We start from the raw sequence: 16,171 nt of genomic DNA on the forward strand, positions 1-16,171 counted from the left end.
ATTCACACTTCAAATATATATACACAATGTCAATATGAAAATACAAGCATACAAGTTCACCTGAACTGAAAAATACTATATGCATCATCATTTCAAATAGAGTCTATACAATTCTATTATTTACAACATATTCAAAAAGATCTAGTTTTATGAATTATTTAATGGACGAATTTGAAATTGATTGCTGATTGGACTATAAGTCAACATATTGCTGAAGGATGGACAAATACCTATGACCTACATTTTATGTACCCTGATTTTAAGTTCACTGGATTTCTATTTGTTGTATTTCGGTTAGATAATACAGCCAACTCTCCCAATACCAGACACCTTTGGGCTGGCCTAATATGTGTGGTTTTCCGGAAAATGTCTGGTATTTGGAATGTGCTTTTAATGGTAAAAATGAATTTGGGACCCTTTGGTCCTCAAAAAAGTCTGGTTTTGGGTGAGTTTCTGGTTTTTAGAAAGTCTGGTATTGGGAGAGTTGACTGTAGTATGTTGTTCGTAGTTTTCCCATTCATTAAATGTTTTACATTTCTAGGCCTCTGTAAGCTAAACAAAACATTGCTTTCTTAGCTGTAGGAGGATGTTGAGAGGATCAACTTATGGTGAACTTTGATTTTACTGATCGTAGGTTTACGTAAAGTTTTTGGTCCTGCACTCTACGTAAAATGTAGGTCCTAGTGTGCTATAATTTATGTTGAACTATAAAAAATACATTAAGACTGTTTAATTTTAAAGTAATCGTGGGATGCAAAAATGAAGAACTTACTTCTCACACTTCCCTACCTAATTTACATACAGGTTATTTTTAATTTTAAATATGCAAATGGATGGAATTCATAAAATTGCAATATTTTGCTGGACATTCCTCCTTTTACATACATTATATTTTGGTAAATCTTTTAACAAGAAAATAGGATGCAAAAAATGTCATGTCTTCCCTCTCTTCTTTTTCTAATTTACATACAGGTTATCTTTAATTTAAATATGCAAATTGTGGAATTCATAAATTGCATATTTTGATCGAAATTCTTCCGTAATATTATTTTGGTATAGCTGTATATTTTGCAAGAAAATAAGATGCAAAAAATGCTATGAAGAACCCTTTCCTAATTTACATATAGGATACCTTTAATTTAAATATGCAAATTGTGGAATTCATAAATTGCATATTTTAATGGGCTTTCCTCCTTAATAATATTTTGGTATGGCTGTATATTTTGCAAGAAAACAAGATGCAAAAATGCCATGAAGAACCTACAGTACTAGTAACTCTCCCACTTTCTAATTTACATAAGGTTACCTTTAATTTAAAATATGCAAATGGATGGAATTCATAAATTGCATAATTAATGGACGGACATTCTTCATTTTACATGTATATATATTACTTCTGTGTGGTTGAATCAGTTCGCAGAAAATAAAAAATTAGCTTGAAATATTCGTTAAACTTTATTTTGTCCTATGTACAAATTGCAGTGTTTGGAATTTTTGCTCTTACAGGTGAAAAAGGAAGCTTAGCTACACTTACCTATTAGAGACAAATGTACATTCTCGATACAGCAAACAAAACGATATTTATTGAAACGTGTACTATACACTTTTTAACATTTCTTTATCAGTCATTTCTTTCAGTGTATACTCTCACCAAAACCATTCGTTTTTTCGGAGTTTCCATTCTGTAAGAATTAAAAAAAAAAACATAGTGAAATTAATTTAATAGTAAAGTATCCTATTATTAAAAATGTATGCCATCTGCAATTATGGATTTTATAGTGCAAGAAACTTTTGGTTGCCTTTTACGATTTGATGAGTAACCAAATTTAACGGGACCATACTGTAGGGCGAAACAAAGTTACATATACATTATATATAAATATTATGTATGCAACTCTTATATTCATTCCACTCTTCTTACAGAATATCTTGGGTAAAATAATCAAAAGTAAAGTTTGTTAATAGTAATATTTATACATTTGGGCATATGAAACGCAATGCCAAAAATATACTTAGGTCACAAAGTATAAATACCTGTAGGCCCAATATTACTGTACAAAAAAAACCCCAAAAAAACTTATAGGCGATATGCCAATCTACCTGGATGAATTATATAATGATAGACCAATACAGGCTGCTTTGCTCTTTTTTTAAATTTTTCATGCTAGTTTCAAATGTATTTCCATTTTATATTACTATGGACAATAAAATAATATCAGTATCAGTAAACTTAAAAACCAAAATAAAGTCTTACCTGAACGCCATTGCTGTAAATGGTAGACGAATAAGGAGGAGGGTTTGGGTTTCCAACTGTGAACATCTCGGTGAAATTTGGCCGATATTCATCACGAGCAAGTGCGTTTATGCCATAGCCATGATGCATAAAGTTGTCTATGTTATTTGGATTGCCTTCTTCTGGTGTATTGAGAACACCGATTTGGGACGTCCTGACGTGATATGGGAAGTTTGAATTGGCTGCAGATGGACGTGTTAATATCTGTTGAAATGATTAGATATTAGCATAAAATACCAAGTAAACATTCCTTGTTAAAAACTCCTTAGAAAATGAGCTTCAAAATATAATTTTAAATTTTAAAATAGCGTATCACTGTTCATTTTCAAATTGTTTGAGCTTTGTGTATATGTACAGTATATATATATTATTCAAATGGAAAAATACTGAAAAAATGACAATGCTGTGGGTATCAGTGGCTGAATCTCAATGGAGATAAAAAAAAAAAAACTTTTTTTGTATTATTATTTATTAATTAATAATGAGATAATTTATGTATGAAAATAAATTGCAATTGAATTTTATTCTTTTGAATAGGGCTACATATTTTGTAATACAGTCAACACCTTTGGGCTGGCCTAATATGACTGGTTCTGGAAAGGTTGGTATTTGGAATCTGTTTCTAATGATAAACATGAATTTGGGACATTTTAGACCTCGAGAAAAGTCTGGTTTTGGAAAAGGTTTTTCCGACTTTCTTCTATTCCGACTATTTAATAGTAATGGTACATTACAAGAAAAAAAAATGAATTGTTGGTTATATTTTAAAATTCTTACCAAAAAGATAAATTGTCCTGCAAATGCAATGGTGAGCTCAATAATATTCATGACCTTTTCACGCCACCATTTTGGCATTCCAAAAGTAGCAACCATAATCATAATAGGTAGTGCAATAAACCTATATTAAGAAAGAATTGAAGTGTATTTATTTACCACAGAAATAAATATTGAACTGGATATGGAAATCTGGGGGAGTGACAAATTCTACCCCAAGTTTTCTGCTTTCTGTCCTCCTTATTAACTAAACTTTTTTCATATAAGGCCAATTCAGAAATTCCTTTCACTCTCATTGTTGTGTGGTGGAAACGTACAATTTCCCAATAAAATAAAGGCAAATATAGATTTAATCACAACATCTTTTACAAGGCACAATTTATCGACACAAACATCGGGTAGGATGCACAGTTACAGAACAGTCAAATTGTCCCCAAATTTCATACCTAAGCCGCCTAAGATTATACTACAAGAATAATACATACCATACTGAATAAATAAAAAAGAATGGATAGTAGAACGATCCTTTCTCGGGATAGTGCTTCAACGTGAAGAAGATAGCGTAGATAAACCAGAACCAACAGAAACCACGGAGTCCAATAAGAGCGAACCCAGCTGGACTTTCATACAGGTAGAGCACTTCACCTGGATCAAATTGCTGTAAAATAAACAAATAATTAATTTTCAGACACCAACACAATGATAACCAGTTCTGCTTAAGCTTGGTTCCCATAGGCGCAACGCAAGGACGACAACCCAACGCGAGCGAGTTGATGACAAGCGAAAGTTTGAATAATTCATCGATTGTGATTGGTCAAATTACTTGCGTGGCACTTACATTCATGCTTTGCATCCTCAATGGGAACAAAGCTTTATTTTAAAATTGTTTAGGTTCTTGGTTCAAGTCCTTGATCTGTTAGGGTACACATATTTTCTCATTGTCACTGAATCACACATGACTACAGATGAATGGATTTATGTCATCTCATCATGTTTAAAGTGTGTCAAAATACCATTTTATAGAAATAATCAACTTACCGAAGACTCGTAGAAGAATAGTCCAGCATATAAAACAGCATAGACACACATTAAAACAGCTATTTTCACTGTGCCAGAATGACTGATGCGCCCTCTATAATTATATAATAAAATGTTAAAGATGTATTGTCCCTTTGACTAATTAAAAAAAAAGAAAAAAAAAAAGATTTCGAAAAAAATCATGAATATGTTAAAGCCTAATCATGAATATATTAAATCTTAATCATGAATATGTTAAATCTTACTGTACTCATGAATATGTTGGAGCTTAATCATGAATAATATATTAATTTATAAGCTTCATAATCATAAATATTTTATCACAAAATTTTACTCTAAAGTAATAAAATAATCAATATTTCAAAACAATCTTTTATATGTACACAGAATTTGTATGCACACAAGAATGAATGAAAAGAATGAGCGCATATTAATATTTCATTATTTTACCAAACCTCTGTAATTATTAATTAAAATATTAAATATAATAAAGAAACATTCTGCATATTTCTTGAAGAGTTCATCTTTGCCAAATACAGTACATGACAAACTAAGTACTACTACTAAGACTTAAACTCAGAGGATATTAATATCACCACAAATTTATCATTTGTTTTGGACAGAAAGAAGATGCACCATTTATGGATTCATTTATAGATGTGCTTGCAGCCAATTAAAAACTGTATCTTTATAATATGTATTCTTTAAACTATGTTTGAAAGAGACAGTGGCCGATTTAAAGTGGACTTTTTTTTAAACTCCCTCCCCCTATAATCTTGAATTATTTTTATTCCATCAATATATAATCAAATTTGCTCAAATTTACAGTTTATTCAATGTTACCGTTATTCATACATAGTGTATAGTATAAATATATTATTCTTTATTACAACTATGTCACGTTTTATGATATACTTTATAGAGAAAGAATTTTACGTTAAGTTCGTAAGCTAGAATGTTTTCTAATGAAAACATTTCTATGAAAGGTTGTATGGATATACACCGTCAATAATATCTATTGTATCAAGTCTGTCTAATCAAAGGCTCCTATTAGAAGCGATTGATTAAACTACTTGGTTGCCAGGGTATTATCGATTTTCTCCCATTAGAACAATGTACAAGACTCATGTATTTTCTTTAATATTATAATAGAAAGGCTGTTTCCACAAATAGAATTGACTTTACAACATTTTGGACTGTTAATTAAATTGAAAAATATTGTTGCATTTAAAAAATTAAAATATACAACTTTTTGGTGGGTTTACTCCAATGTGGGCTTATAATAAGGGTGTATAAAAGGGTGTTTTTTTTCTTCCTTTTTATCCATAAATTGAAAAATATTGTTGCATTTTCAAAACTAAAATAATAAGACATACACTTGTGAATTGCTTGAAATTGTTGGCCAAATTTTGGCTCACAATAAAAAAAAAGTTGTACCTACCTTGTTATTGTATATCCTTTTCCCATTAAGATTAACATAAGAAGAAATATACCATCTGCAACAGATTGCATAATGCGAGCAAATAGCTTCATGTTCTCGGCCTCCGTACCATCATTTGCATACTCAATGTAGAATATAAGATAGCATAGAAGCGAAATAACTGTAGGAGAAACAGTGAAAATATATCTTTCACGTCATTAAATTATTTGTACCATTCCACCCATAAACAATCATTATTTGTATACAATCTTTACTTAATAGGTAGCAAAAACTATATTTTTATTTATTATTTTTTTTTATGTTTCAGTTTTACTTACCATAAAACAACTGTACTGATATATACATTTTATATGTTGTATGGAAAAGCTGTTTTTCTTTCAATTTATCTGTAATAAAAAATGTGCACAGTTGAAAAGTAACATTTTTCTTCAACATAATTGAATCTACTTTAAGCACATTACCATTTGAATTTGTGCAAAAACTACTGAAACTTTGGAGTTCTAAAAAAGCAGGTTTACCTTAATTGAGGATTAATATATTCGAGCATGTGAATTATAGGCCTACTAGTCCTGGTCATATGGTACAGACCTAACTTGTAAGTGTTTTCAGAAAACTTTGCACTTTCTAGATGTTTTACGTTACTGTTCTGCAATATTTCATTTGTATCTCTATTGAGATCCAGCAATTTTTTCAGTAATTTGTTTAAATAAATTTTGTTCCCTAGGATAAAAATGTCACATTCTTTTGTATCTTAAATACTGTACATACCTGCTATATATAAGGAAATAAAGAACACAAGCACGAAAAGGCATAGGAATATTATATCGGTTTGCAGTATACCTGTATATATATAAAAAAAGAATTGTTCAAATGAAATGATATTGACATAAAATTATATATATATATACTGTATATAATGATCTACTTCATTTTACATACAAAAATGGACGGATATTTTTTTTATCAGAATTTTTAATTGACAATTCCAAGTCTGTTTATTATACTGTACAGTATTATGCTTTATCTGTACAATTATTATTAATCAATATACATAAAGAATAGAAATCAAAGCACCGCATTTTAAAATATTCTATTGCAGACGTTACTTAGAATAAATTGGCTTGTTTATTGATGTACTGTATAGATGATGTAAAATTAATGTTTTTAAATTATTTATTTCTGAATATTACAGTAAAGTTCTTTAGTATAGTATGCTTCACATCATAATGCTGGTTCACATCATAAATCTGGTTCACATAGACACACTTTGTTGTCTATAACAAATTGTTATGCCTGAGTGATTACTGTATATCGTCATCAGTTTTTACAATGGTTTAGATGATTTATGATTATTAATGTTTAGTAGAAAATACTGTAGAAGCAAAAGCAGATATTTATACAAAAGATATTTTACGATTGATGGTAAAACCAACATCATAAAGTTAGATTAGATATTTTACACTACTAGTGACTACATTTTATAGCCACTGTAAATGAAAAGTAACAACAGGGTATTGTGATATTATGTAGGTGAACTAAAATCTAAGATGGTGAATAATAATTAGTATTACCTAACCATGTGTCGAGGGAGTAAAGTTAAAATGACATGAATCAAAACTAAAATCAAAAATTGTCTTTTCATTAAAAAATGTTTTGTAATATTAATAATAATAAAATAATTTGTCATGAACAAAAAAGTAATGTTAATGAAGATTTATATAGCGCCATATCCACAATATCGCTCATGGCGCTGTGGACTTAAATGTTACACCTTTTCAACACGATTCTAAGGGTAATGCCATGTCACCGGCTGCCAACTACAGTAAGGCGCCAAAGCATCTGTCCACCATTGGCTGTGTGAGCTAGTACACTTAATACTACTTGGAGAAGGACTTAAACTGGAGGTCCAGTATACAATTCTGGCTAAAGAGGCCAAGGTACATCTTTCTGAAGAATAGAGGGTTACCCCAATGTCCTGGTTCATCTTAGACCATGTTATTGTGTACAGACAGATGAAGAAAGGAAAGGATCATCTTTAGGGAAGACAACATTTGGTCCATGGACAATAACCACTGTTTGGTGGCAGTTTAAGCGACAGGAAATGACCATTTAGGAGGATGCAAGTTGAAAGTCTGTGTAAATCATTAAAAAATTAAAATCTGCCTCTGTAGAAAGCGCATTATAAATGCGAAACCATCCATTATAATAACATACTTAGTATTAAAACATTTACAAAAAAAAAAAATACCAAAGTCTGTAAGTGTAAGATAGTATACAATACTGAATGAAATACTCATTTGCTTACAAGATTGAAATAATATTAAAATAAATTTTTATTTATAAAATTATTGATCAAATATTCCATCAACATAGAAGATTTTATACATAATAATGGAGTTTTCAGTAATTTGATAAGTGAAAATGATAGACGTTATTTACAAAAAGTATTAGTTTCAACGTCAGGTAGTAGGGCCTACTAATGAAAAGGTTCTTGGCTTAATACCATTCTTCGACAGATAATGAATCATGTATAAAACTTAATTGGACACTCTCAATATATATGAAAATATAATTAGATGATGACAGGTCTGTAAGTACTATATCTCAGTGAATTACTGACTTGGTGTCCAATTTGCAGGAACTCAATACAATTACTGTAAAGCTTTCATGTAATTATATTGATCGTACAGTATATTGCGTTGTTATTAAGAAATTTACCTGATGCAATTGAGATTTTGTGAAATATTATTATAACAAGTGCATTATTTGATATTTATAGAACATGTTGGTATAAAAGGACTATGGTGTTTAAGTCAAATAAAAGAAGAGATTTTCTAGAAGAATTTATCTAAATAAAATGGCAATCATTTGTAAAATACTATTTTCTTGACAATTCTGTGCCATTTGTTACAGTTAATCCTTTGGGACACACTATTCAGGGGACTTTTATGTGAAATAAAAGAGACATACAGTAATGTGTTGATATAAGGTTTGCGGTACAACACATACTGGATATTGATTTCTGAAAAGAACTGTTGAGTTTCTTGTCGTTTTGATCAATATACTTTGGTTGTCCTCAGGAGTGAGAAGAAGACATAATGTGTCAAATACATTTTACTTTTTTTATTCCAGTAAATTTTCTTACCAAACTGATCTGCAGAAAAATGCTTTTTCCACCAATTGTCTCCATTTGTCAATGTTAATTTATATTTCATATACAACCCCTGCAGAAAAAAAGAAAACCAAAAACAATTACAGAATTAGTAGGACCTAAATTCTGACATTTTTTTTCAAAATCGTTTTGGTTTGTTTATAAACAAAGGTTGCAGTTTAAATTTTTACTCAAAATAAAACCAGTTCCTAACGACACATGCATTAAGTTTACAGTACAAACGCGCAGGTCGTAACTACATAGGTACCAGTGTTACTGGATTAATAGCTTGAACAGTAAACAGAAAAGCAAATAAAAATGTCAACAGTTAGAGCATACATTGCTCTTAAAGTAAATTGGTTAGTAAATTTGCTTGCAATGTTTGATCAATGATATGCGGGTATATTAAATACATGTTTACAATGACTTGAAGAACACGGGGTAAACACAGAGTTATTCAACGACCTTCTTATTTATTATATGCAATGTAGAACAATAATAATTTTTATCAAACAGAGATCAAGTGTGTGTACAAGATCGGAATACATGATTTTGAACAAATATTCAGACTTCTTCTATTACTCTCAGAAATGCATATTCATAAACGTTACTGTATGAAAATCAAATTACAGTACTGCCCTGTACTGTACACGTTTCATCGTCATCTACAGTATGATTTCATCATCTGAAATGATGAATCCTTATGACGACAAAATGTCAAAATATTAAATCCTAAATTAAAGTGTACTTTACTTGTTGAAGTACTACAGTGTATATTATACTTTTTTCTCGGTACTGTAACTATAAAAACACCCACAGTAATCATTTTAATCATAATCATATAAATCTAAGAATTTTTTGCTCATTGAGATTTCAATATAAAGAAAGACTAAATTAATAATAATACTAATCTGTGAAAAATATACAGTAAATTATCCATATTTAAAATTAAAACTTACACTTTTAGAACCACAGTTACTGAGAGCGACGTACCACCATCGCTCACGCACAGAACGGAAGCTTCTTCCTCCTTTACAGACAAATTTAGTGTCATCTCCGAAAACGGAGATATGGTTGTCTTCCCCCTCTTCAACTGAGGTCAACACACAGCCCGACCAAATATAGTCATTGGTAAGATTTACAATTTGGTGGTTTGCTGGATTCATAACAGATTCCTTCTCCAGACATGTCTATTAAAAAAAAAATATTTTAGTTGATAAATAATTCTATTTTTGGTTCTTATAATCAAGGGAACTTTAAACTTTATGACAACAAGGAACCTACAGTACAGTAACCTAAAGGTCTACCTTGCAAATTAATTTATATTTTTGACATGTAGCAACCTGTAACCAATTGAATACTGTATATTTCCCTGTATGGTAAAGTTTAATTTATGTCAGGCCCAAGCAAAAGTTTTGTCGCTATTTAGATGTCAAGTACATAAATTAAGTCTTAATTAAAAGTATACAGTAGTATTCCTAAAGTACTGTATGAATAATACAGTTACCTTTTTTACAGCCTCATCTGGTGGGTAGACTGCAGGCCACTGGCCTGGTTCATCATAATATAGTAAGAAATTTTGTACTGCAAAAGACTGAAAAAAAGAAAGAAAACTGTATTAATATTTTAGGGCAGAGAATATATGGAGTTTAAACCTTCATACCCTAGAACTTTCAGCTGGATGAAAAGTTTATTTTTCAGACATTTTTGTAATTTTCCAGTATTAGATATATTGTACAGTTGCATACTGTAATCCTTCAGTAATAACCTTCATTTAAAGAAAAAAAAAAACACAATTTCAATACTGTATTTACTGTGTAACTTACAGTAGGCTGTTTACGACAAAATCACTTTATTTAGTTTGTATTATAAATTGTTTTGTACTGTACATTAGGCTTGTACAGTACATACTGTACTGTAAATATTTTATTTGTGCAGAATCTGTTTGGGCTTTAGGCTTTTCTCATTTCTAGATATTATTCATTGGTGACCAAATAAATATTATTACTGTACAGTAATTAAGGCTTTGCTTCACAGACTGAAGTGCTTGATTTGGTGTACAGTAAAGTGGGCAAGGAAACCACTTGATGGACTTTTTGTAGTATTATTACAGCTGCTCAGGTTCGTGTGTTAAGTTATTTCCTACAAACAATACTTTAGCATGGAATTACTGTATTCCTTGCACAGAGGAAGTTGCGTTAAAATAAAATATTGATCAGTTTAATGAAGTGTTAAAAAGGTATTTAGAAATGCATCTTACTGAACATGTACAATGAGGAGTATAGTTGAAAGAGCGGTGAAGAGGTGATGGGTAATGAGGCAAAGGAAGGTGAGGGTTTATGATGAGAGTGCATGGGCAGTAAGGTTAGGAGTAATGAGATCAGAAGAGGTACTGTACAGATGGTTTGAAAACAGTACAGTATGGTGTTTGTTGTCTGCAGTACAAGATCTGAGTACTGAACATAAAAGTAACAATATTGTAACACTAACACAGAGGTGAAGTGTTAAAAAGGTGTTTAGAAATGCACCTTACTGAACATACAATACAAAATATTTAAATAGTAATTATTGCATAACTGTACTATCCAAAAAATGACTTCCCTTGTAAAATGGTGAGATGATTACACAAATGTATTGTCTCCAAAACACGAAAAAAAAAACATACAGTTTGAATAAAACCAACCTTTGAATAGGCCATTTTGCATTTTAATGAAGTTATTCGCTTAAAAATTCTATTTTTTGGTAAATTGACTAACAAACCAATTTTTTTTTCCAGCGAGACAATATCATTTTAAAGATGGTGACATTTTTGGATTAAATTTGTTCCTTTTCTTTTTGCACTTTAAAGCTAATTTGATACAGTTTATTCATGGCTAAAAGGCAATTATTTGATGGTACTGTATTGATGAAATAAAATGATATTTATACTGTAATAAACTCTAATGTGCATGGAAAAAACCTGTCAGTCTTTTGTTATGTAAAAACAATATTATTATTATTAATGAAACCTTTCTCTTCAATTCAATTTACTATTCATCGAATAATAAAAATGAAAATATTGATAAAATATAATAATAAAGAAACATTAAACTAAGATCAAAAATTCAATTAAACTGTAATATTAATAAATACTGTAGGAATATGGATACAATTATAAAAAGATGAAAAGGACCTTCCTATTATATTATAATGAATAAGCTTGTACGAGGTTGATGTCCACAGAATTATACAGAAATTATACAATTTATTTTATACTGTTCTAAAAATAGAAATATGGATAAAATTATGACAACCTACAAGAAGCTAATAAACAAAATAATGTTGTCTCAATAAAGGTAGCTTGGCATGTAGTAACAAAAATAGTACAGTATGGTGTTGTTTGCAGTACAAGATCTGAGTACTGCAACAAACAGTAAAAGTGTTTCAATACTGAAGGTTAATGTATTGTTTAGGCTGTGTATATGACCAATATGAGTGACAATAATAAAAGATAACAGTTACTTTCAAAGACAATTATTAATATAATCTACAGTATGCACCAACTGGTACCATTGTATACAATTGTATTTTTTTAATACTGTGATTTGTTGTCCCAACAACGCCTAACACACTCTAGTTCCTTAAAAATCATTGAGCAAAACAAAAAGTGCAATTTAGTCAGTGCTACTTTCGTTTCGTTTATTAACCAATTCTCTACACATACAAAAAAATACAAGATGTTACATAGTAAAAAGCATGTGTAGAAGGAAGCCTAGATAAGTTTTTTGTTATAAAACAAATAAACTTTAAGCCTAGACTCCCTGCAGTAATAAACAAAATAACAATGGTTGGGACAAATGAAAAACCATATACTGTATACCAATATAAAAAAAAAACCCAAAAAGAAAAAAGCGAAACTGCTAGCCTAGAGTATAGTAGTAGTAGTAGTAGCACACCACAAAAATACAATATAATCAAGAATATTATAATAAATATACTTGATAAATGATTAGTAATTTTGTTGAATTTCCAAAATTGTTACATAATTAGTAGGTAGTGTAGAGTAAAACTTGTACAGAATTTTTCAAATGTTTTGAAATCAGTTTGAGACTACAGAAAGACTGTATAGCTGTAATAATGAGGAGTATACAGTAGTTGAAAGAGTGGTGAAGAGGTGATGGGTAATGAGGCAAAGGAAGGTGAGGGTTTATGATGCGAGTGCATGGGCAGTAAGGTTAGTAATGCGATCAGAAGAGGTACTGTACAGAGGGTGATGAAGGTAGCTTGGCATAGTAACAAAATAGTTTGAAAACAGTACAGTATTGTATGGTGTTGTCTGCAGTACAAGATCTGAGTACTGAACATAAAAGTGTTACAATATTGTAACATTGTTTGAAGGTTTGCATGGCGAAATAAAATGTTGATATGAATTGAAGATAAAAAATAAGAACTGTTGAGTTTCTTAACGTTTCGATCAATATGCTTTGATCGTTCTCACTCGAGAACTTACCGCAAACTTATACATCAACAATATTGTAACACTAACACAGAGGTACTGTACACTAAAGGGGCCGAGGACATGAGGAACGATTCAGAGGACAATGAGGAGGTTGAAGTTACAGTTTGGGAATTAATTAAATAAGGACCATCTTTTACAAACCTTAGGGTATTCCACTTCATACCGTAAACGACCAAGCTCCGAGACAAAACAGAACCGCGCTAAGAAATCCCAGTCCTGCAAGAAAAGATGTAAACATATTAGTATTATCGGTATTTAAAAACGAATTCAAATCAATTGTATTATTGAAAAGATGGATTTTTATATTTTAATAATTTCTACTGTAGTTTTGTATTGATGTGACTTTTATATAATGCCAGAGAAAGGTAAAAAATGTCTCCGATAATCCAATAAATAATTTCTGGAAAATAGAATGTACTGTTTCTGTTGAAATGCCAGTTTTTTTATGTGCTTCTATTTCATATCGATTGTGGTGCTCCTTGAAAAACATTCATTTAAATATTCACACAAAACCTTGTAAAACTACTCATTGACATTGGAACTACTTTTTAATCAATACTTTTAATTAATTTTTTTTTTAGGTTAGAATGGGAAAAGTTTTGAATTTAAAGTAGAAATGAGTCATTAACAGTCAGACACAAACATACTGATTAATTACGTGTTTAGCCACAAAACACAACAGTTTGCTGCATGCTGGGTAATAATGACGAGCAGAACAAATTTATTCATTCATTTCTCTTTCCCAAACTTCATTCATAAACAGTATAACAAAAGTTACTTAACAATTTAGACAACATAACCAATTAAATACCAGTAACTACATAGTATCTAGTATACTGTAACAATGGAACATTACCTAAATCCATAACAATATTTTCATGGGTACAATACAAGAAATAAAAACAACTATCAACTAAATATTCATAAAATTCAATCTGTATTTTTAACAGGACCCAAATATTGGAATAATCTACCAATCAATAAAAAAAAAAAGTATAATGTTAATACTTTTAAGTCTCAGATGTCTACAGTAAGCACATCTGATTAATTGACTACGACTTATGGCAATAGTGTATTATACAGCTGTAAGTATAGTACAGTAGTAGTAGTAGTAGTAGTATATTACTTAGCAATATCAAATGGGTAGGTAGGTGGGCAATGCAATTGTGTTTTGCCTTTCTTGTACCGTAACCAGGGAGGTATAAAAATAAATTGAACGTCCTCCATAATATTGTATTTGCCTTTTTGTGTGATTATGATGGAAATAAAGACTGATTGATAGTACTGTACGGTTTAAAATAAATTCAGCAATTTGGAAAAACCAATTTATAGTGAATGTTTAAAATGTGTGGTTAATTTATCTTGAAGTGTATGGCATTTAACGGTAAACAAACTGAGTATTGATTTTATTTGGTTTATGGACGGTTCAAGGTTAATTTTGAAAATAATTATGTTTAATGTGTTTACTGTTACTACATTATTATATTTTATATTATGGAGTGTGTGGTCTATTGTATAAAAAACATAAAATGGCGATATAACATACAGTATGACAGTATACATATACAAGGTAATGGATAATCTCCAAATGAAAAAAAACACCCTTTATTCTAGGCTTTATCACTGTATGTGAGAGATAGCCTACAGTGTTTAACTGATAAGATAAAAAATGTTCACATTTGAAATTGCTTTTGTGGTTATCAATATACAGTATTTAAGTATTTACCATCATCTTTTATTAAGTTACCATTGCTAGAGGGATATATTTTTATTTTTGGGTATGTTCTTTGAGTTTGAGCGGCGGTTCAACTGAACTGAAATAAAACATTTGCACAAAAAAACACTGTAGCAGCGGCACATCATACGAAATAGTATTTACTAGAAGTTGATTTTACGACTACAGTACCATAAAAAATAAAATGTCATAAGTTAATTGATATATATTAATTTAAACTCCAATTTGTAGTACTAGGCTTATCAAAAATAGCCTAGTAGTATAAAGTATAATAAACACTTTCAGAAAAGACAAAAAAAAAATGTTTTTATCCCAAAATTTATATTTTCAAATATAGCAGTTTATCACTGACACTAAATGTCTAGTTTAAAGCAATATACTAGTCTAGGCCTAGCTAGTCGATTATACATTTTCTATCCTAATTAATTATCCTTTATTTAGAAGAAATTGAAGGCATACGAAGAAGACACACAATAAATATGCCTACCAAACTAAACGAACTTCTTCAGAGAAAAGAGTGCAGAATATGCCTCTCACAAGTTCGTTCCTTGCCTAACTTCAAACAAAATTAATAACAGTATTCCAAAACTTTACCTCTGTTGTTCTTAGTATTCCTTCTCGATATAAACTTGAGACACATGGTATTGATAAAAATACGATACTTAAACCGAGAATTAAGTTCATTTTTAGAGATATTCTGCAACTACTTTATTAATAAACTCTGTGTCTTGCCTCGCTCTTCGTTGTTTGTTTTCAACGTTATGTTAGAGGTCAATGCTAATGAATATTCATACATTTGACGGGCTTCCTTGGAGACGATGACGGTTGCTGAGACACATAAAACACTTTGTTGTTATGCAAATTTTACAATGAAAAGAATTCACCGTACGACGTGAATGGTTCATAAAAACAATAATCTGCCATGAATTGGCAATTATTGTGACGAGTAGTAGTCGAAGCGAATGGTAGAAACATTGCAAAAAGAAGTTTCGAGGGTATACCCGATATAGCATTGGGGTTATGTAATTATGTCATATAGGCCTATAAATCAAAATGTCTTATGTTTTCGTTAAAACAAATCAGTTATTCATAGTATTCAAGCAATATCTGTTCTATCAACGTGGCGTTTAAAAACGCACAATCCGTTACTAATAGACCCATGCTAATATGACATTTTATCATTTAGGCCTAATAATAAAATAGTTACAAAATCAACAACAAAAACTACCATTAAAAACTTT

General features: G+C 30.3%; 1 protein-coding gene across 1 annotated transcript; it reads right to left on the reverse strand.

Moving 5' to 3' along the window:
- Positions 1 to 925: 925 nt before the first annotated feature.
- LOC144850299 (transmembrane protein 145-like) lies at positions 926 to 15,663 on the reverse strand. Its single transcript, XM_078707549.1, has 13 exons — positions 15,525 to 15,663; positions 13,337 to 13,411; positions 10,205 to 10,291; positions 9,657 to 9,887; positions 8,692 to 8,770; positions 6,315 to 6,386; positions 5,864 to 5,932; positions 5,547 to 5,706; positions 4,106 to 4,199; positions 3,553 to 3,725; positions 3,071 to 3,191; positions 2,255 to 2,497; positions 926 to 1,682 (listed from the first exon to the last, which is right to left on the reverse strand). The coding sequence occupies exons 1-13, from the start codon at positions 15,612 to 15,614 to the stop codon at positions 1,635 to 1,637; spliced, it is 1,542 nt and encodes a 513-aa protein (XP_078563675.1). The 5' UTR covers positions 15,615 to 15,663; the 3' UTR covers positions 926 to 1,634.
- Between the last annotated feature and the right edge of the window lie 508 nt (positions 15,664 to 16,171).

The sequence above is a fragment of the Antedon bifida genome, chromosome 8 (genome assembly GCF_963402885.1).
Source record: "Antedon bifida chromosome 8, ecAntBifi1.1, whole genome shotgun sequence".
Classification (NCBI taxonomy): Eukaryota; Metazoa; Echinodermata; class Crinoidea; order Comatulida; family Antedonidae; genus Antedon; species Antedon bifida.

What these genes read in the sequence shown, in the direction of transcription:
- LOC144850299 (XM_078707549.1), bottom strand. Translation starts at nt 15,614, where the DNA reads ATGAACTTAATTCTCGGTTTAAGTATCGTATTTTTATCAATACCATGT. An exon ending in GAATACTAAGAACAACAGAG is followed by an intron (nt 13,412 to 15,524) that starts GTAAAGTTTTGG and finishes CTTTTCTTGCAG; the next exon opens with GACTGGGATTTCTTAGCGCG. An exon ending in TTTTTCTGCAGATCAGTTTG is followed by an intron (nt 6,387 to 8,691) that starts GTAAGAAAATTT and finishes ATATATATACAG; the next exon opens with GTATACTGCAAACCGATATA.